Source organism: Apium graveolens, chromosome 4 (genome assembly GCF_009905375.1).
Source record: "Apium graveolens cultivar Ventura chromosome 4, ASM990537v1, whole genome shotgun sequence".
NCBI lineage: Eukaryota > Viridiplantae > Streptophyta > Magnoliopsida > Apiales > Apiaceae > Apium > Apium graveolens.
In genome coordinates this window covers 297,193,691-297,214,250 of record NC_133650.1, presented here as the reverse complement: position 1 = coordinate 297,214,250, position 20,560 = coordinate 297,193,691, and the positions used below count along the sequence as shown (strand labels likewise).

At 37.5% G+C, this 20,560-nt stretch overlaps 1 protein-coding gene and 1 non-coding gene across 2 annotated transcripts; one reads left to right on the top strand and one right to left on the bottom strand.

Annotated features, from left to right (window-relative positions):
- Positions 1 to 243: 243 nt before the first annotated feature.
- On the top strand, positions 244 to 14,079 carry LOC141719869 (uncharacterized). Its single transcript, XM_074522235.1, has 2 exons — positions 244 to 600; positions 13,609 to 14,079. Exons 1-2 carry the CDS (start codon positions 244 to 246, stop codon positions 14,077 to 14,079), a joined length of 828 nt encoding a protein of 275 aa, XP_074378336.1.
- A 5,557-nt stretch (positions 14,080 to 19,636) lies between these two features.
- LOC141722986 (small nucleolar RNA R71) lies at positions 19,637 to 19,743 on the bottom strand. Its single transcript, XR_012575982.1, has one exon. It is a non-coding gene; the product is annotated as a small nucleolar RNA R71 (small nucleolar RNA).
- Positions 19,744 to 20,560: the final 817 nt, after the last annotated feature.

The window sequence follows — 20,560 nt, the reverse complement described above, 5'->3', positions numbered from 1 at the left end:
GGTGTAATTAAAATAGATCAAAAGAATGCAGAATTACTAGTTTGTGTTTTTTATGATATTTGAATTCAACAAGATCCGTTGAACCAATTATGGATTATTGTTACAACATGAGTAATATATGAAGATCAGTCATGCCTACGAGTGCATGTTTTTAAATCTTGTTCATATGACAAGTTTCTTTCTTTGTTCTTGCTTTCTTTAATCAATCTTTTACAAATTAGTTTCTTTTCCACTTTAATCATTATGGAGTACAACAAATCAAATCTGGAGGAGATGTATGCACGACTAACAATTGAAGTTGAAGAAGAAGGGGGGATGGTAGTGGATGCGGTAGAAATACATGAGGAAAAAGAGCAATATGTTCTGGTTGGTAGGTTTCTGATGGAGAACAATATTAACTTTCAAGCAATGCAGAATCTACTTGCATCATTGTGGAGGCCAAAAGAAGGGATGGAGGTGCATGATCTTGGTGGAAATAAATACTCGTTCGTATTTTATCATGTCATGGATCTGAACAAGGTAGTGGATGGAGGACCTTGGGCTTTCGAACAGAGTACGCTTGTGGTTAAGAGAGTAACGAAAATGGAGGATCCTCATATGGTTTTGTTGTGCATATGTTGTGTACTTGATGATTTCACAAAAAAAACACCTAAGTAGATTTTACTTAGTGAAATAATGTAGCACTCGACGGATAAGAATTTTAGTCCTGACGGATAAATCTTTATAGTCCCGACGGATAATGATTTATTATCCATCGAGTGAGTAGCTTATGTAATAATGAGTCTGTAGCACATTTCTGCATACACCTTTGTATAGATTCTGTAGTAGCATATAAGTCATGTTGACTTTAACTAGATATGCAGAATAGGTTGATTAATTATACATAGATGATGTCTTGTAATTCTGCATAAGTGAAATGAAGTCAAGTGCCTGATTGCTACCCGACGGATAATCTACAAAGCACCCGACGGATGATCAACAATCCAATAGATGATCATTAACTCGACGGATGATCATGAGCCTAACGGATAAAGAATTCAAACATCAGTTGACAGTGACAATAAGTCACATCCATCGAGATGTATGCAAACGGAATGAGGAAGCCTATTAACTGGGTAATAGAGAACAAAGTAGCAAAGCATAAAAACTAATAGTTTTTATAATGATTCTATCTTTTGACTTTGTAATCTTGGTAATATATAAGCCAAGAAGTAGCAAATAGAAACTAAGATCTGAGATACAAAAAGTGAGAAACATTTGTAAGCAGTATTATTAGCATTTCTTTGTATTCTCAGTAGTTCAAATTTGTAAGCAGCTGTGAGCATTCTTGCACACAGAGTTCTCTCGATATAATATATATCTCTGGTGGAATTGTTTAAATCCACCAGAAAGTTTTTAAAGACTCGTGTTTTAAATTACTTATGTTTTGATTCACTTAAGTTTTTATTCCGCATTGTGCTAATCAAAACACTTATATTTGTATTCTAGTTTGAACATTTTTATTTTAAGAAAAAGGTTCAAGAATTCCATTCAACCCCCTTCTGTAATTCTTGCTATATTGTTAAGGGACTAACAATTGGTATCAGAGCAAGCTCTTAACTAATAAAGAGTTTAAAGATTAAAACAATTCAGCAAGAATAACAAGAAGGATGTTGGAGTCAAGATTCCTTTTCTGGATAAAGATAATTACCATCATTGGAAGGTAAAGATGCATCTTCATATGCTTTCTCAAGATGAGGCCTATGTGGACTGCATAGAAAGAGGCCCTCATGTTCCAATGAGAGCTACAACAGGAAACGAGCCATCAGTCCCCAAGCCAAGGCATGAATAGTCTGATCCTGACATTAAACAAGTCAAGAAGGATAAAAAGGCCATGAATATTCCGTTTAATGGAGTTGATGCAGACATGTTTGACAACATTATCAACTGCAAAACTGCCAAGGAAGTCTGGGATACTATACAAATAATCTGTGATGGCACTGAGCAAGTTAGAGAAAATAAGATGCAGATCTTGATTCAGCAATATGAGCATTTTCACAATGAGGAAAGTGAGTCCCTCACTGACATTTTTAGTAGGTTTCAAAAACTACTAAATGCTCTTAAGTTGCTTGGAAGAGTCTATCAGACTAAAGACTCTAATCTGAAATTCCTTAGATCTCTTCCAAAGGAATGGAAACCAATGACAGTCTCATTAAGAAACTCACAAGATTATAAGGAGTTTACTTTAGAGAGACTGTATGGCATCCTGAAAACCTATGAGCTTGAAATAGAGCAGGATGAAAGGATGGAGAGAGGAAAGAAGAAAGGAGGATCCATTGCACTAGTTGTTGAGTTGGAAAAGGAGAAGGAAGTGAAGATGGAAGCTGTTGAGTCAACTTCAAAGGTCTGTGAGAACAAGGGCAAGGGGCTTGCAGTAGAAAGTGAAGATTCATTGAGCCAAGATGACATGGAGGACATTGATGAGCACCTAGCATTTCTTTCCAGGAGATTTTCCAAGCTCAAGTTTAAGAAGAACTTTGGAGCAGCCAAGCCAAATAGAAACATGGTGGATAAGTCAAAATTCAAATATTTCAAATGTGGCTTGGCAGGGCATTTTGCCAATGAGTGTAGAAAGTCAGATTCCAGTAAGAAAAAGTTTGAGTCTGTGGATTATAAGCAAAAATACTTTGATCTACTCAAACAAAAGGAAATGGCTTTTATTACACAAGAAAATGACTGGGCAGCAGATGGTCTGGATGAAGTGAAGATGTCAGCTATGTCAATTTAGCCCCAATAGCCAAGTCTAATAAGACAGAGACAAGTTCCTCAAGCAATAAGGTAATTACTACAAACCTTGCACATTTATCTAAAGATGAGTGTAATGATGCCATAAATGACATGTCTACAGAATTATATCATTTGCGTGTTACACTTAAGTCTCTTACTAAAGAAAATGCTAAAATCAAAGAAAATAATTTGTTTTTAAGTGAGAGGAATAATGTGCTTGAGTCTCAGTTTATTAATTTTGAGAAATTAAGAATTGAGTGTAAGATTGCCAAAGAGGAATTAACCGAGTCCTTGAAAAAGGAAGAGATTTTAAAGAAGCAATTCGAGCGTGAACAAGAGGTGATTAAAGCATGGAAAACATCCAGGGATGTCCATGCTCAAATCACAAAAGTTCAAGGAATTGAGTCTTTCTGTGATGAAGCCTGGAAAAAGAACAAAGAGAAACTAGAACCTAATTTGGTAGATGGACTGCTAACAGATGTAGACTCGACGGATGATGAGGACTATCCGTCGGATAACAAAAAGTGTTATCCATCGAATGATGAAAATCCTCATCCGTCGGCTGTGAGCAAGCCCATTAGCAAAGCCAAACTAATTAAGCTGAATGAGAAGTATGGGTCTGTTTCCAAGAACTTTGTTTCAGGAGAGTCAAGTCAAGTTAAGAAAGGGAAAAAGGCTAATGTTGGTCACATGACTGTCAAACAGTTAAGTGACAGACTTGAGAAAATTGAGGTAAAAACAGAGACTAAAAGGAAAAACAATAGGAATGGTAAAGTAGGGATTAACAAACACAATAACTACACATCTGATAAATATGCTCTTAGAAAAATCTGTGTCAAGTGTGGTAGTGTAAATCATTTATCTGTTAATTGAAAATCTGCCATGCCTATTTCCATGTCTGTTCAGTCTCAATTTCCTAACATGAATGCCATGCCTCCCATGCCTGTTAATGCTATGTCTACACAGAACATGAATGCTCAGTTTGCTAATATGTCATTTGCACCTAATCCTTATTATGCTGCATACAGTATGCCACAAATGCCATTTAGCATGCCTTACTGGAATAACATTTTTACACCAAGCATGCCATTTCCTGTTAGTCATAATATGCATGATAGTTCTGTTGCAATGAATGGTTTCAAAGGTCCAACTCAAATGACTAAGGATGAATATGAAATTCCTAAGTCAAATGAGATAAGACCTAAGAAACAGAAAAAGAAAGCTAACAAGGCAGGACCCAAGGAAACTTGGGTACCAAAATCAACTTGATTTGATTTTGATGTGTGCAGGGAAACAGAAAGAATCTTTGGTACTTGGATAGTGGTTGTTCAAGACACATGACTGGTGATTCTACCCTGCTCACAGAGTTTAAGGAGAGAGCTGGCCCAAGTATTACTTTTGGAGATGACAGCAAGGGTTATACTGTGGGATATGGCTTGATTTCAAAGGACAATGTCATCATTGAGGAGGTTGCCTTAGTGGATGGTCTCAAACATAATTTGTTGAGTATCAGCCAGCTTTGTGACAAAGGCAATTCAGTAACCTTCAACTCAGAAGCCTGTGTTGTGACAAATAAAAGGAGCAACAAAGTGGTTCTCACTGGTGTGAGAAGAGGAAATGTGTATCTAGCTGATTTCAACTCATCTAATGCAGAATCTGCAACTTGTCTTCTCAGTAAAGCAAGTCAAGATGAAAGTTGGCTATGGCACAAGAAGCTATCCCATTTAAACTTCAAGACCATGAATGAGCTGGTAAAGAAAGAACGGGTAAGAGGCATTCCTCTAGTGGAGTTTTCAAAGGATGGACTATGTGATGCCTGCCAAAAAGGGAAGCAGATTAAAGCATCATTCAGGAAGAAACTTGATTCAACAATTGAAGAGCTTTTGCAACTGCTTCACATGGATTTGTTTGGACCAGTCAATGTATTGTCCATCTCAAGAAAAATATTTTGCCTAGTAATTGTAGATGATTTCTCAAAGTTCTCTTGGACATATTCCCTAAAGTCTAAAGATGAGGCTAGTGAAATCATCATCAATCACATAAGGCAAGTCAACAATCATCGTGATTTTAAAGTTAGAAGAATCAGGAGTGACAATGGAACTGATTCAAGAATTCTGTCATGAGAGCATTTTGTGAGGAAAATGGGATTCTGCATGAGTTTTCAGCAGCAAGGACTCCAAAACAGAATGGAGTAGTGGAAAGGAAGAACAGATCACTTATTGAAGCTGCAAGGACAATGCTTAAAGAATCTAAACTACCAACATATTTCTGGGCTGAAGTTGTAAATACTGCATGCTACACTCAGAACATTTCTCTGCTTAATCAAGCAAGATGCATGACTCCCTATCAATTGTTCAAGAACAAGAAACCAACTCTAAACTTTCTTCATGTCTTTGGTTGCAAATGCTATATTCTGAGAAATCAAACTGATCAAAATGGGAAGTTTGATGCTAAAGCAGATGAAGGAATTTTTGTTGGATATGCTGTTGGTAAAGCATATAGAGTCTACAATCTAAGAACCAACATTGTTGTGGAATCTATACATGTTGTGTTTGATAATAAAAAGATTGAAGGACTGAAAGATGAAGATTACCATGAGAGCCTCAAATTTGACAATGTGGAGATGGTTAGTGATGACAGTGATGATGAAAGTGATCAAAAAATAGTGTCTAAGGATAATGCAGATAAATCTACTACCAATGAAGCAAAAAACTCAACATCTGTCGAGTTGCATAATGCTACATCCATCGGGAGGCAATCTGCGTTATCCATCGGGAGACAACCTACCTCATCCGTTGGTACTCAAAATTCACCATCCGTCGGGTTATCAAGAGGAGCAGGAAGTCAAGATAGATCACCTATAGAAAGTTCCCCTTTCTCAAATCATAGATCCACAAACTCAGGGGGAGTTTCTAACAATCAAAACTCAATCACACATCAAGACAACAATGAGGTTTCTTCATCTAGAGCTAATCTACCTCAACAAAGGAAATGGACAAAAGATCACCCCTTTGAGCTTATCATTGGTGATGTTTCTTCAAGAGTTCAAACAAGAAGAGCAACTCAGGAAGAATGTCTATACAACAGCTTTCTTACCAAGGAAGAACCAAAGAAGGTAGAAGAAGCTTTGTTGGCACCTGATTGGATCTTAGCTATGCAGGAGGAGCTAAACCAATTTGAAAGGAACAATGTTTGGAAGCTGGTACCCAAGCCTAAAGGAAAGAATCCAATAGACACCAAGTGGGTATTCAGAAACAAGATGGATGAAAACGGCATAGTAATCAGGAAAAAGCTAGATTGGTTGCTAAAGGCTATTGTCAGCAAGAAGGAATAGATTTTGATGAAACATTTGCTCCTGTTACAAGACTTGAAGCCATCAGAATCTTCTTAGCCTATGCAGCCCATGCCAATTTCAAGGTCTATCAAATGGATGTCAAAAGTGCCTTTCTGAATGGAGATTTGGAGGAAGAAGTATATGTCAGTCAACCTCCTGGTTTTGAAGATCAAAATTTTCCAGAATATGTCTATTATCTTCTGAAAGCACTTTATGGACTGAAGCAAGCACCTAGAGCCTGATATGACACTTTATCAAAGTTCCTTTTGGAAAATCACTTCACAAGAGGTACTGTAGATAAAACTTTATTTTTCAGAAATGTTAATGGCTCTAGTATACTTGTTCAAATTTATGTAGATGATATTATTTTTGGCTCTACAGATTAGAAACTTTGCAAAAAGTTTGCCAAATTGATGCAAAGTAAGTATGAAATGAGTTTCATGGGAGAACTAACTTACTTTCTTGATTTACAAGTTAAGCAAGTTAGTGATGGAATATTAATTAGTCAAACTAAATATATTTTTGATCTTTTAAAGAAGTTTGATCTAATTGATTGCACATCTGCAAAAACTCCCATGGCCACTGCAACTAAGCTTGAATTAAACACTACTGAAAAGTCTGTGGATGTTTCAAGTTATAGAGGCATGGTTGGCTCACTTCTGTACTTAACAGCTAGTAGGCCAGATATACTGTTTGCTACATGTTTATGTGCTAGATTTCAGGCTGATCCTAGAGAATCTCACTTGATAGCTATTAAGAGAATTTTCAGATATCTCAAAGGAACACCAAACCTTGGCATTTGGTACCCTAGAGATTCTAGTTTTGATCTATCTGGTTATTCAGATGCAGATTATGCAGGTTGTAGAATTGATAGAAAGAGTACAACTAGAACCTGTCAATTTCTAGGAAACAAGCTTGTGTCCTGGTTCAGTAAAAAGTGAAATTTAGTTTCTACTTCTACAGCTGAAGCTGAATATATTGCTGCTGGAAGTTGCTGTGCACAGATTTTATGGATGAAAAATTAATTGCTGGACTATGGTTTACAAGTTGAGAGGATTCCAATTTTCTGTGATAACACAAGTGCAATTGCCATCACTGAAAATCCAATGCAGCATTCAAGGACAAAGCACATAGATATCAAGTACCATTTCATAAGGGAACATGTAATGAATGGTACTGTGGAACTACATTTTGTTCTAAGTGAGAAGCAATTTGTAGATATCTTTACCAAGCCACTGGATGAATCCACCTTTTCAAGGTTGGTAAGTGAGTTAGGTATGCTTAATTACTCTTAAATCTATCTGAGTTATTTTGCAAGTTGATATGCAGCTCGAAATTTAATTAATTTTTCAGTCTTGGATGAAATTTTGGCTAAGTCAAAATTTACATCTCGACGGATGACCCTTATCCATCGAGTTTGGTCATCCGTCGATATATAATTTGTTAATAAAAATCAATTTCTTTTCTGGAATATTTTATTTCTCGACGGATAACAGTTTATCCCCATTCGTCGAATTGTCTTAATCTCAGCCGTTAATTCCCTGTACATTATCCATCGAGTATACTTACAGTTTGTAAGCATTACACGACGGATAATGGGTGGAATTTTTACAGTTTATTTAAAAAAAACGGTTATTTTAGGCAATTTCTATTGGTTACTTTATTTTACTTTATTATTTTTATCAGTTATTTTTGAGATAGTATAAAAGCTTATTTCATTGCAATTGTTTTTCTTTTATCATTCTGAAATTCAACTGCTCTTATTTCATTCTCTCTCAAGCACTTACTCTCCTTCTCTTCAAGCTTTCATTCTCTAACAATGGCACCTGTAGTAAAGATTATGTCTCAAACTGGGTTCATTTATGAGAAGAACAATTTCACTGCATTAGTCAATAAGGGTATTCAACAATCAGAGGACTACCACAAGATGATGGACTTTGTGAAGAATTGCAAGCTCAATTACGCCATGCTGGAATCACCCACAATCTTCTGTGAAGTTGTTGAAGAGATGTGGACCACTGCTATCTACAACTCTACTGACAAGACCATCACTCTAACCATCAAAGGTAAAGATTTCTGTATCAATAGTGATGTGATAAAAGCATGTTTCAAAATTCCTGATAACAATGTGACTTCACCACACAATGACACCGATATTATCAATATGCTTAATTTCATGCATTATGTACTTCCTACTTCTAAACTGAGTGATATTAGGAGAATGGGTCTTAGGAAGGAGTGGAGTTTCATGTGTGATGTAGTTACTAAGGTTTTCTCTGGAAAAATCAGTAATTTTGATTCAGTGAATATTTCCATGCTTAACATGCTATACATGCTAGTTACAGATAAATTTTACAATTTCAGTGACCTTGTCCTGTTTGAGTTAGGTTTTAAATTGGGTGAGTTAGCTAAAAGAGGCAAAAATGTGTATTATGCTAATTTTTTCATGTTATTGGCTAACCACCTCTGTGAAGAGATTGTGCTTGAGAACCCTAACAACAAATTGGATTGTTGGGTTCAAGAGAGAAGACTCATTACAGATTTGAACAGGGCCAATCATCACAAGGATGTGCCAATGTTCTACTTTCTTGTAATGCAGGCACCTCAGGTAAGTGAGGTAAGTTCATCCATCCCTATAACTATTCCAACCTCCACAATTTCTTTGCATTCAGGAGTAGTTATGGCAACTGTCAATGACCAAATAGTCGCCTACCAAAGCTGCCAAACCTACTACAATTTCCAAATCTAAATCAAAGAAAACCCCCTCTGGTATCTCTCAAAAGATGCCAGTTGAAAAATCCACAAAAGCAAAATAGGGGAGTGAAGGAGGGAAAGTCAGGTGAGGGAAGGGGTGAACATCGAAGAAACCCCAAGAATAAGGTTGGAGAGTTGAGTGAATCCCAGCCTAGCCACACTGCAGTTTCCCAACAAACTGCAGTGCTTAAAAAGGATTAAAGCTCACTTCTAGCTGCATCCTTCCAAAAGGATGTAGTTATTGAACAAAGCTCTCAACCAAGAGCACAGGCCAAGAGGGTTAGGGACACAAGCTCACCGCAAACTTATACAAGAAAGAAGAAATCTAAAACCTCTGGGGATGCACAAGGTACACACACTGTGCAAACTGGTGTTAAAGACACAATCACTGCACCTTCTCAAGTTCAGTTTGATATGGCTCCAATAAATGTGGAGTCACAGCCAAAATCTCTAGGTATAGAAGCACCTCATACACCATACTCACCAACAAACTCTCTGGATATGGATATAATAAACACATCAATTCCTGATTCCCCTTCTTTAACTCTGTTGGGGAAGCCAAAATCTAGTGCAAAAGAGCATCATCTTTTAGATGATTTGTTGGCTCACTTGCCAATTCTTTCAGAAACTAATGTGACATCTGTGCCCAAAATATCTTCAATCAGCACAGAGTCAACAATAGTTTCTCTTCCTAACTCATTCATTTCTACTCTCTCGACGGATATTGCTCATCCGTCGAGTAGTGATTGTATCCCGATGGATAAGCCTAACAGCAGTTATCCGTCGGATAGCATTACCACTCACTCGATAGATATCACTCATCCGTCGAGTATCTCTGCACAACTTCAAACTTCAATTATTTCAAGTGCAGAAGATTTAGTGGTTGTACAGTCACTTTTAGGATTGAGAGAGGAGAGTGTCTTGAGTGAGAGGTTGGGTTGCTCCCAGGCAAAAGGAGAGGAAATGAGTGAAAATCTGCAATCCATTTCTTCAGGATTGGCAAAAGGGAGAGAGAAGAGTCCCACCTTAGTAGGTGAAGGTGAGGGTGTGAGGGTGGGGAGCCAGTGTGAGACCCTGATGCAACAAAAGAGAAAACATGAGAGAAAAGCAGGTATAGAGGGTATAAGGGTGGATCTAGCCATTGCTCATGAGTCAATGATTGTGGATGATGCTAAAAAGGAAAGACAATTTCAGCAATATTATAAAGCTGTAATTGATATATTTCCTTGGATACTGACACTTTTACTCATTCTGTGTCAGCCTATCAACTGTTGGATGCTCAGGGCAATGAGGAGGTAGAAAAGACTTTGAATCTAGTCCATACTTCAAAACCTCTACAAAGGGATAAAGTTGTTGTCAATTTGATGCCTCCTAAAGTTGGTGAGCCATCTGAGGAATTTAGAGTAAATTCTAATGATGATGACTCTATTTCATTTGATGGAAGCATGAACTTAGGGGGAGATGAAGGCCCAATTTCTATTCCAGATTTACCTGAATGGGCATTGACAAAGGAGTCTACACCAGGACAATTCAATGTATCCTTAGTCAAACAAATCATGTCTATCTAAAAGGCCATTCAGAACACCTCAAATGCTGGTACCAAGGCTATTCTACAAGCCCACCTAGATTCTCTACATCTAATGAAGCTGCAACAATTAAGACAGAATCTAAGTGTGGATGAGCTCAAAAAGGATATAGCTGACTTGAAGACCTACAATTCTGAAAAGCTGGATTCAATCATGCCCTATGGTACCATGCAGGATCTGCTCCTGAGACTGAGAAGATAATCTGATGCTGAAAAGAAGCTGGCCAAATTGGAGAACAGAGTTCAAGTTATTGAAGACTCTGTGGCCACCATTCTTCAAAATCGACAGTCTCAGACCAATCTTCTAATACAACTGGCTAAAGCACAAGGCGTGACTCATCAACTTGATGATAACAAAAAGGGGGAGAAAGGACCAAGTGAGGGGGAGAAGCTTCAGATACAAATCACTAAAGTAATTATGCCTTCAATTACTGTCTCAAAGCCACCAGTTGCAGATGGTATAGATCTGATTCAAGCAGCAGCAGCCAACTTGAAAGCTATTGAGAAAGAAAAGTTGAGTTTGATCAACTGGCAAAAGATTGATGAGGAGATACAGAAGAAGTTTCAACTTGTCAAGGAGCCAGTTAAGTCAGCCATCCATCTCTCTCAAGTCAAGCAAATCAGTGTGAATGAGATGAGCATGAACTATCTGGAAAGAGGACAATTTTCCTGCATCAAGTCTCCAAAGGCTGAAATGATTCTTAAACCAAGGGCAAACTATTCAAAATCATCCTTGAAGAACCCCTTGGATACTGTGTATGAGACACTCAAGCCTGATGAGAAGAAGCTTCTGTCAAGATCAATTGCCTTCTATAAAGATCCAGCTGATTCAGCTTTAAAAAGAAGAATTGCTAAGATATTCAGAAATGGGAAGGAAATTTGTGTGGTAGCTGGACATCCACAATTTGCTCAAGCAAAGAGAGAAGAAAAAGCCAGATTGAAGCAGGAGAAGAAGCAAGCTGCTCTAGATGCAAAGAAGACTAAATAAAAGAAAGAGCAGATTGTTATCTTGGCCAAGCTACAGGCTATGAATTCATCTCAACAAATTCCCTTTCAACCATCTGAAGCTACTGAATCAAGGAAGCAAGTTGAAGAACAGAAGAAATCTCCAAGAAAGAAAGAATTGGCTAAAAGAACAAAAAGGAAACTGGATATTGTTGACAAGGAATTGGAAGATCAATTTCCTAAGGAACCCACACCAGCTACAACTCAAGCATCAAAGCCCTCTATGGTATTTGAAGATATAAGGGTGGTGGATCCCTACAGGAATATTCATGGTGAACCTATTGTGCCTAAGGATGAGCCAATAGAATGGGATAACATACCAATTCCTGACTTCAGCCTACCAATCCTTAGCAAGCCAAAAAGGACAAAGTCAAGGGCAGTCAAGAAAGTGAAGTTGTCACCTCTCAAATCAAAATCTGTAGTTAAAGCTCAACCGAAAGTCAACAAGGGTGACTACTTGTACTTGTGTGACATCAAAGTATTTTATGATCTAAACCTCGATCTGGATGAACTGGATAAGTGAGGGGAATTGATGCATACAGAAACCTACCTGAAAGGTTAGTGTTCAAGTACAAAGGAGGAAGGGAGATTCAGTGGCCACTTCACAAGATTCTTCAAGAGAGCCAAGCTGTACTGATTAAAGTTTATTCATCCTTCAAGAAGAACTTTGGATTCAATATCACTACAAGAAGACTAGATTGAAGAACTAAGGAGTGTTAGAGCTAAAGATGCACTCCCAAAGACTCTAATCATCCCATACATAGGGGGAAGAGTGCATCTAAGGCCCTACTGGCTGATGGAGTTCATGGATGACAAAGGTATGAGAAGATTCTTCAGATTAGAAGACCAATTGAGCATCTCTAGCAATGAGACTCTCTTGGAAATGCAAGGAAAGCTAAATCTCTCAGAATCTGATGAAGTGGAATTCCACAGGCAGCTCCAAAATCAGATTGGTGAAAACAACAGAAAGCTTGGAAGAAGATCCAGACCTTCAAGGAACTAGAAAAATCTGCTCAGGCTAGAGGAGCATCTTGAAAATGACTGTGAGCAAAACTTTGTACATTTTGATTAATTGAAGCACTTTCAGTATTATCTACTTTTCTTTAAAGCTATATGTTTAGGATGTTTTGTTATCATCAAGTATCTCTCAATTTATGGCTACAATTCCAGTAGACATAAATTGGGGGAGATTGTTGTGCATATGTTGTGTACTTGATGATTTCACAAACAAAATACCTAAGTAGATTTTATTTAGTGAAATAATATAGCACTCGATGGATAAGAATTTTAGTCCCGACGGATAAATCTTTATAGTCCCGACGGATAATGATTTATTATCCATCGAGTGAGTAGCTTATGTAATAATGAGTCTGTAGCACATTTCTGCATACACCTTTGTATAGATTCTGTAGTAGCATATAAGTCATGTTGACTTTAACTAGATATGCAGAATAGGTTGATTAATTATACATAGATGATGTCTTGTAATTCTGCATAAGTGAAATAAAGTCAAGTGTCTGATTGCTACCCGACGGATAATCTACAAAGCACCCGACGGATGATCAACAATCCAACGGATGATCATTAACTCGACAAATGATCATGAACCTAACGGATAAAGAATTCAAACATCAGTTGACAGTGACAACTGGTCACATCCATCGAGATGTATGCAAACGGAATGAGGAAGCCTATTAACTGGGTAATAGAGAACAAAGTAGCAAAGCATAAAAACTGATAGTTTTTATAATGATTCTATCTTTTGACTTTGTAAACTTGGTAATATATAAACCAAGAAGTAGCAAATAGAAACTAAGATCTGAGATACAAAAAGTGAGAAACATTTGTAAGCAGTATTATTAACATTTCTCTGTATTCTCAGTAGTTCAAATTTGTAAGCAGCTGTGAGCATTCTTGCACACAGAATTATCTCGATATAATATATATCTCTGGTGGAATTGTTTAAATCCACCAGAAAATTTTTAAAGACTCTTGTTTTTAATTACTTATGTTTTGATTCACTTAAATTTTTATTCCGCATTGTGCTAATCAAAACACTTATATTTGTATTCGAGTTTGAACATTTTTATTTTAAGAAAAAGGTTCAAGAATTCCATTCAACCCCCCTTCTGTAATTCTTGCTATATTGTTAAGGGACTAACAGGTTCCATTAGAAATGATGGACATGTGGGTTCAAGTTCATGATATACTGAAAGACTTCATAACAATAAATGTTTTGAAGAGTATTGGGATGTATGTAGGGGAATTCCTGAAAGCAGATTCTAATAGTTTTGATGGAGGGTGGAAATCATTTATAAGAATTAAAGTCATGCTGAATATTATGAAACCATTTAAGAGAAGGATGAAAATAAAACGGGAAGGAGGGTCCTGGAGCTGGATTAATTTTAAGTACGAGAGACTTGGTAACTTCCGTTTTATGCGTGGGATCTTGGGTCATACAGACAAGGAGTGTGATATTGTGTATGCTAACCTGGATAAAGAAGTAGAAAGGGCGTACGAAGGGTGGTTGAGAGCAAAAAACCGTGATGTGAGAAATAATGTAGCAGCAAGATGGTTGAGAAATATAAATTGTGGCGACGTTATGACGGAATACGGTGGTGGCAGCTGTGATTAGAAGGGGCGTCCGGAGGAGGAGTCTATTCAGGCAAAATTTAAGGAAGTAGCTGGAATTATGAGGGTAGTTATAGGAGATAATGGTTCTGTTGTGATCACCCCAAAAAATCAGGAACATCTGGATTTGGTCGATGAAAATTCAAATGCAGTTGATATAGAGGATACAGATATTTTGGTGGAACTAAAAAGGAAAATAGTGAAAAAAGACATTAATGTTAATACTATATGATAACAGATGGGCCTAATAAAAATTCGGAGAATATTATATGTGAATTATCTGATCCAAAAAACTTGCATGGGACGGGCTCTGGACACCACGCCCGTCGGGGATTATGAGTTGCTTAGCCTGGAACTGTCGTGGGCTGGCCAACCCATGAGCAATTAGATTTCTTAAGGAAATTGTTAGTTAGAATAGGCCGAACCTGATTTTCTTGTCTGAGACTCTGGTTGTGCAAGAAAAAATTCAAGTAGTTTTCCAAGCTATTCATTTTGCGGGTTGGTTTGCTGTTTGGTTTGCTGTTAATCCTTATGGTCATGGTGGGGGTTTAGCACTGTTGTCGAAGAATAAAAATAGTGTAGAAATAAAGGGTAGTAGTAATCACTATATAGATTTTGAGGTGAATTGCGAGCATGTTGGAAGGTGGAGATATACCGGTTTTTATGGTTGTTCGGAGCGCCATAAAGACAGGAATCGTAGAATATTTTACGTCAATTGGCAATGAATGTATCATTACCTTGGTGTGTGATAGGAGACATTAATGATCTCATGTATGAACAAGAGAAGCATGGTGGAAGGAGGCATCCAAGAAGATTATTAGAAGGTTTTAGGGATGTAGTACATGAGTATGGATTGCATGATTTAAGCTTTATTGGGAATGAATTCACACGGGAGAAGTCAAGGGCTAGCGAGTCGTGGGTTCAAGAGCAGCTGGACAGGGGCTGTGCCAATCAAGAGTGGAGGAATTTGTTTCCTCTAGTGGAGGTTAAAGTACTGGAAGTGTCAACCTCAGACCACCGGCCTCTTATTATTGAGTCGAAGCGTATAATGTATGTCCCGAAAACTAAAAAGTTTCGATTCAAAAATATTTGGATTCGGGAAGAGCAGTGCTATAAATTAATTAAGGATAGTTGGACATCTGCTGCAGATAGTATTATTATAGAAAAAATTGAATATTGTGGGCTGAAATTGGCAGAATGGGGGGGGAGGAAAAGTGAAAGAATTGAGAGAAAATAGTAAGTTCTACAGAAGGGAGATGAGAAGAATGAAGTCGGGACGTAATAGATTTGGGGTCCAGAAATATAATGAGGCTGGGGGAGTTTTTGAAATTACTTGAGCAATAAGAAGTGTATTGGAAGTAAAGAGTGAAGCAGTTTTGGCTAAAAGAAGGCGATCAAAAATAAAATAAAAATTCACAGATTTACTTCAGGCTGACGAAAACATAATCAAGTGTCTAAGTTGAAGGATGCAAATGGTGACTGGAAAGAGCAGCAAGAAAAAATTCAACATGTCATAATTGATTATTTTTCAGAGTTGTTTCAATCATTTAGTGAAGCCGGTGGCTTATATGATGGGGAAAAGGTATCACGAGTAACAGAAGAGAAGAATGAAAAGTTGATATCACGGTTATGGAGGAAGAAGTAAAACATGCTATTTTTTCTATATACCCAGATAAGTCTCTGAGTCACGATGGCCTAAACCCTGGTTTTTTTCAGACTTACTGGAGTATAGTGGGGGAGGATGTGGTAACTTTTTGTCAGAATTTTTCAGTGAGAGGGACCTGCCAAATGATGTTAATCGAACTAAGGTGTGTTTGATACTAAAGGTAAGAAATCCTTAAAGCATGAAGGATTTGAGACCAATCTCATTGTGCAATGTCTTGTTCCATATATTGTCTAAAGTAATAGAAAATAGATTAAAAAATTTATTTGTATACGCTAATATCGGACAAACAAAGTGTTTTGTGGAGGGTAGGTTGTTTACGGATAACGCTCTGGCGACCTTTGAGCTTAATCATTTTATTAGAAGGCGCATGCAAGGTGGAACATGCTATGTTGGGCTGAAAATAGATATTACAAAGGCATATGATAAGCTGGAGTGGAAGTATATTGAAAGCATGTTGTTAAAATTTGGGTTTAACTATGTTTGGATATAGAGGGTGATGAAGTGTGTGAGTTCTGTTACCTATAATTTTAATCATAATGGGCAGGAGTTTGGAGAGATTCAACCTCAGCGTGGGATTCGACAGGAAGACCCCATCTCTCCATATTTTAATATATTCTATGTGCTGAGGGGCTCAGCTCTATAATACGTAGGCATGAGGAAGTGAATTTGATCTATGGTTGCAGAATTGCAAGAGATGCGCCTGTAGTTTCTCACCTTTTATTGGCTGATGATTGCTATTTCTTCTTCCAAGCTAAAGAGGCAGAAGCTAAAATAATGAGATGTATTCTGAGTAGATATGAGTGTTTGTCAGGACAAACCATAAATCTTACAAAGTCTAGTATTATTTTTAGCTCCAATACAAGTACTGAGGATAGAAGTCGAGTATGTGCAGTTCTTCAGGTACATGAAGTTCATACACCATGCCAATATTTGGGAGTACCTATGTATATAGGCAACAAAAAGGTCAGTCTTTTTAAGTTTTTATTGGAATGAGTCAGTCATAAGTTGCAAGGGTGGAGGGATAAGCCTATATCGAAGGCAGGGAAGATGGTGTTGCTGAAAACAGCAGCCCAAACAATACCCAATTTTTGGATGGGGTTATTCTTAATTCCAAATGAGGTCTGTATGGGTATCCAAAGACAGATGAATAGCTTTTGGTGGGGAAATGGCAGAATTGGCAAAGGGATTCGCTGGCTATCATGGGAGAAAATATGTATAGCTAAGGAAGGTGGAGGTATGGGATTTAGGGTGTTAAATAAATTCAATATTGCTATGTTGGACAAGAAAGGTTGGCGGCTGTTGAACAATGAAAATCCTTTAGTTACGAGCATAATGAAGGCCAGGTATTATCCTCATACGGACTTTTTAAATGCTAAGTTGGGTGTTAACCCTAGCTATATATGGCAGAGTATAATAGCATTACCGGATGTTGTTAAACAGGGGAGTAGGAGGTCCATTGGGAATGAGAGTAGTACGAATATATGGAAGGTTCCGTGGTTACCTTGTCCTAACAACGGGTATATGACGACAACTATGCCTAGTTATTTGGAAGGTATACAGGTGGAGAACTTAATGAATGAAAAAAGAAATAAGTGGGATGAGGACATAATTCAAGATATTTGTAACCAACGGGATAAAGATTTAATAAGAAAGATTCAAATCCCAGTGTATGATAGGTCGGACTCCTGGTTGTGGATTTTTGATCATAAAGGTGTATTCACAGTTCGAAGTTGCCATAGACAAATTCAAGGGAACAATATTGGCTGTTTGCTGCATTTTGGTGAAAGTTGTGGAATATGGAGCTCCCAGGTAAGATTACCAATTTTTTGTGACGGGTTTGTCGTGTAGTTCTGCCAACTTCAGTAACTCTGGCTAGTAAAAGGGTGCAGGTAAAAATAATATATGCATGGTGTTTAACTGAGGATGAGAATACTGATAAGTGGATTTTATATCTACTTGGAATGCTTCATATCAGCTTAAGTTAGTGTTTTGTACTCAAGTATTTGGTGTTTTTGATTCAATGCAGGGCACTAGTCAGAGGTAGAAATGAGCTTTTAAATGATTATATATTGATAAGAGATCAGGGAAGGAGTCGTGGAAGTTTGTACGAAGGACGAGGTACAAAAAAAAAGTAAGTTGCAGAAATTCTACAGAAAGCAGGCGCGCCCGCGCCCCATTTGTCAGACACAGAGCGCGCCCGTGCCTGTTCAAGCACACCCGCGCTAACCAAATTCTGCAGAATACTGATTTGATTATAATTTGGTTATTGCGAGAGTCCCGGTCAACCACAACTATATATATAAAGAAAAGAAGATCTTTTTAAGAACAAAAAAAGAGCGAGGGAGAACATAGAGAAGACCAAAAGCACACAAGAAGGCTAAGGAGAAGAAGATTTAGTTTTCACTTTTGTATTCTTTGATTTAGGCGATACTTTTGGATGCTTGTTTTTTATTTGTTCTGAACCCCAGTACTTTTATATTAGCTCGTAGTATTCTGAACTTATTTATTATCATATTTTCATTGGAATCCTCGATGACGATGTGTTCGATCATGAACTAATCATTGTCATGGGGTTCTAGCGGATTTATTTATGGATTTCAATAGTTGATTGTTATAAATCATTATTGTGTGGTGATTTATGATTTCCTAGTATGGTTGTACTTATTCTTATTAGATGTGTAGCTAACATCTAAGTCGTTTGTTAATCTTTATTGAAGCGAAAGTGGATATAGAGGTTTAGAACTTGCCATGCTAGCATAGGTTTATGTATGTTGTCATGCATGATTCGTAGTGAATTTTTAACCATCTTACGCTGTCCTATGTAATCTCAATAGATAACTTACTCTTAAACCATTATATTTTCAAATTTTATAGACATATAGGGTCTAAGCATAATTGGTGTTTGCTCAACTTCTATCTTATTTGTGGATGTTTAGTAGTAGGTATACGTATATCGAAAGATAGCATATACTAATTTTGTGTTATCTGATTAGTTTTCATCACCATCACATGCTAAGATTAAAGGCATAAACTCTGAACGAAGTATTTAATGAAGTTCGAATCCCATGTTTTTATCTCATATAAGTAAATTAGTTTTATTCTCTTAGTTAATGCATGCTAGTATAATCACTTTAATTAGTTAATCAACACAAAATTGATACTTGTCTTAGAAGTGAATAATAACCATATATTGTTGCATAAGTACAAATTCTGTTTAAACCAGTCTCTGTGGGAACGAACTTAACTTAATCTTATACTACTTGTGATCGCGTACGTTTGCGTGGTTTTGTGCGAACAAGTTTTTGGCGCCGCTGCGGGGATCGTTGTTAAATTTAGTTTATGTGCTTGTCATCAGTGGTCATTAAAGTTCACTGACTCAGATTATTCCTCTTACAAAGTTTACTTTGTTTGTGTATTTTAGGTATACGATCGAGCGTGTATGCGAACACATTCTCAATCTCATAAGGACAAACTAGAAAAAGTAGGAAATGAAGTGATCATTGCAATGGGAGAACCAACAACATAAACGAAAGTGTTGAAGGATTATTCTCAACCGAAAATTAATGACATTCAGTCTAGCATTGTCAGACAAGCTATTGCAGCTAATACCTTCGAAATCAAGCCTAACACGATTTAGATGGTACAAAATTCAGTCCAGTTTGGGGGTTCTCCAATGGAAGATCTCAATATGCACATTAGGGATTTCATCGAGATCTGCGACAGCTTCAGGTTCAACGATATTTCGGAAGATGTTGTGAAACTGAGACTTTTTACATTTTCTCTGAGGGATAAAGCTAAGAGCTGGTTGCACTTTCTACCACCAGGTTCTATTGCGACATGAGAGGTTTTTGCTCATAAATTTCTTACTAAATTCTTCCCTATGGCAAAGACAGCTGCAATCAGGAATGCTCTTACTCAATTTTCGCAACAATCAGGTGAATCTCTATTTGAAGCCTGAGAGCGCTACAAGGAGATGCTTAGGAAGTGTCCTCATCATGGAATGCCTGACTAGATGGTGATAAATTGCTTTTATAATGGTTTGGGAACACAGTCAAGACCTATGCTCGATGCAGCATTATGTGGAGCTTTATGGGCTAAGAGCTATGAGGAAGCTTATGAGCTAATTGAGATGATGGCTGCTAATGAATATTAGAATCCAACTCAGAGACTACCACAAGGCAAGGTAGCAGGAATTATGGAGGTGGATACAGCTACGGCTATAGCTGCTCAGCTAAAGGTGTTAACTATGAAAGTGGATTCTCTGGATAACTATGGTGTTCATCAGATAACTAGTGTTTGTGAGCTTTGTGCAGGTTCGCATGCGTCAGAGTAATGTGCTATATCTAGTGAATCAGCTCAGTTTGTGAGCAACTTTCATAGGTCGCATCAACTAGTTCCTGCCACTTATCATCCTAACAACCGCAACCATCCTAACTTCAGCCGGAGCAATAATCCGGATGGTATGCAACAGCCTTACCGGGAGTTTGGAAACAAGCCTTTCAATCTTCCTAGTTTCAGCAACAGTTTGTACCAAGGCAACAATTTCAGTCATAAGGAATGTAACAACAATCTCATGGAGGTGCAGGCCTATCTTCGAATAAAAAAATCTGAATTAGAAGAGTTGAGGATGATGTGCAAAAGCCAAGCGGTTTCAATCAAAACTCTGGAGAATTAAATAGGGCAATTTGCCAATGTTTTATTGAACCGACCACAAGGAACTCTTTCTAGTGATACAGAAGCTAATCCAGGCAAGAGGGAAGTCAAGGAACAGTTGAAGGCAATCACCTTGAGGTCTGGAAAGGTCGCTAGCCCTAAAAAT

Bases quoted from the DNA above. Each gene is read 5' to 3' on its own strand.
- LOC141719869 (XM_074522235.1), top strand. From the start codon at position 244: ATGGAGTACAACAAATCAAATCTGGAGGAGATGTATGCACGACTAACA. The intron at 601-13,608 runs GTTTTGTTGTGC...AGGGACTAACAG, and splicing joins AAATGGAGGATCCTCATATG to GTTCCATTAGAAATGATGGA.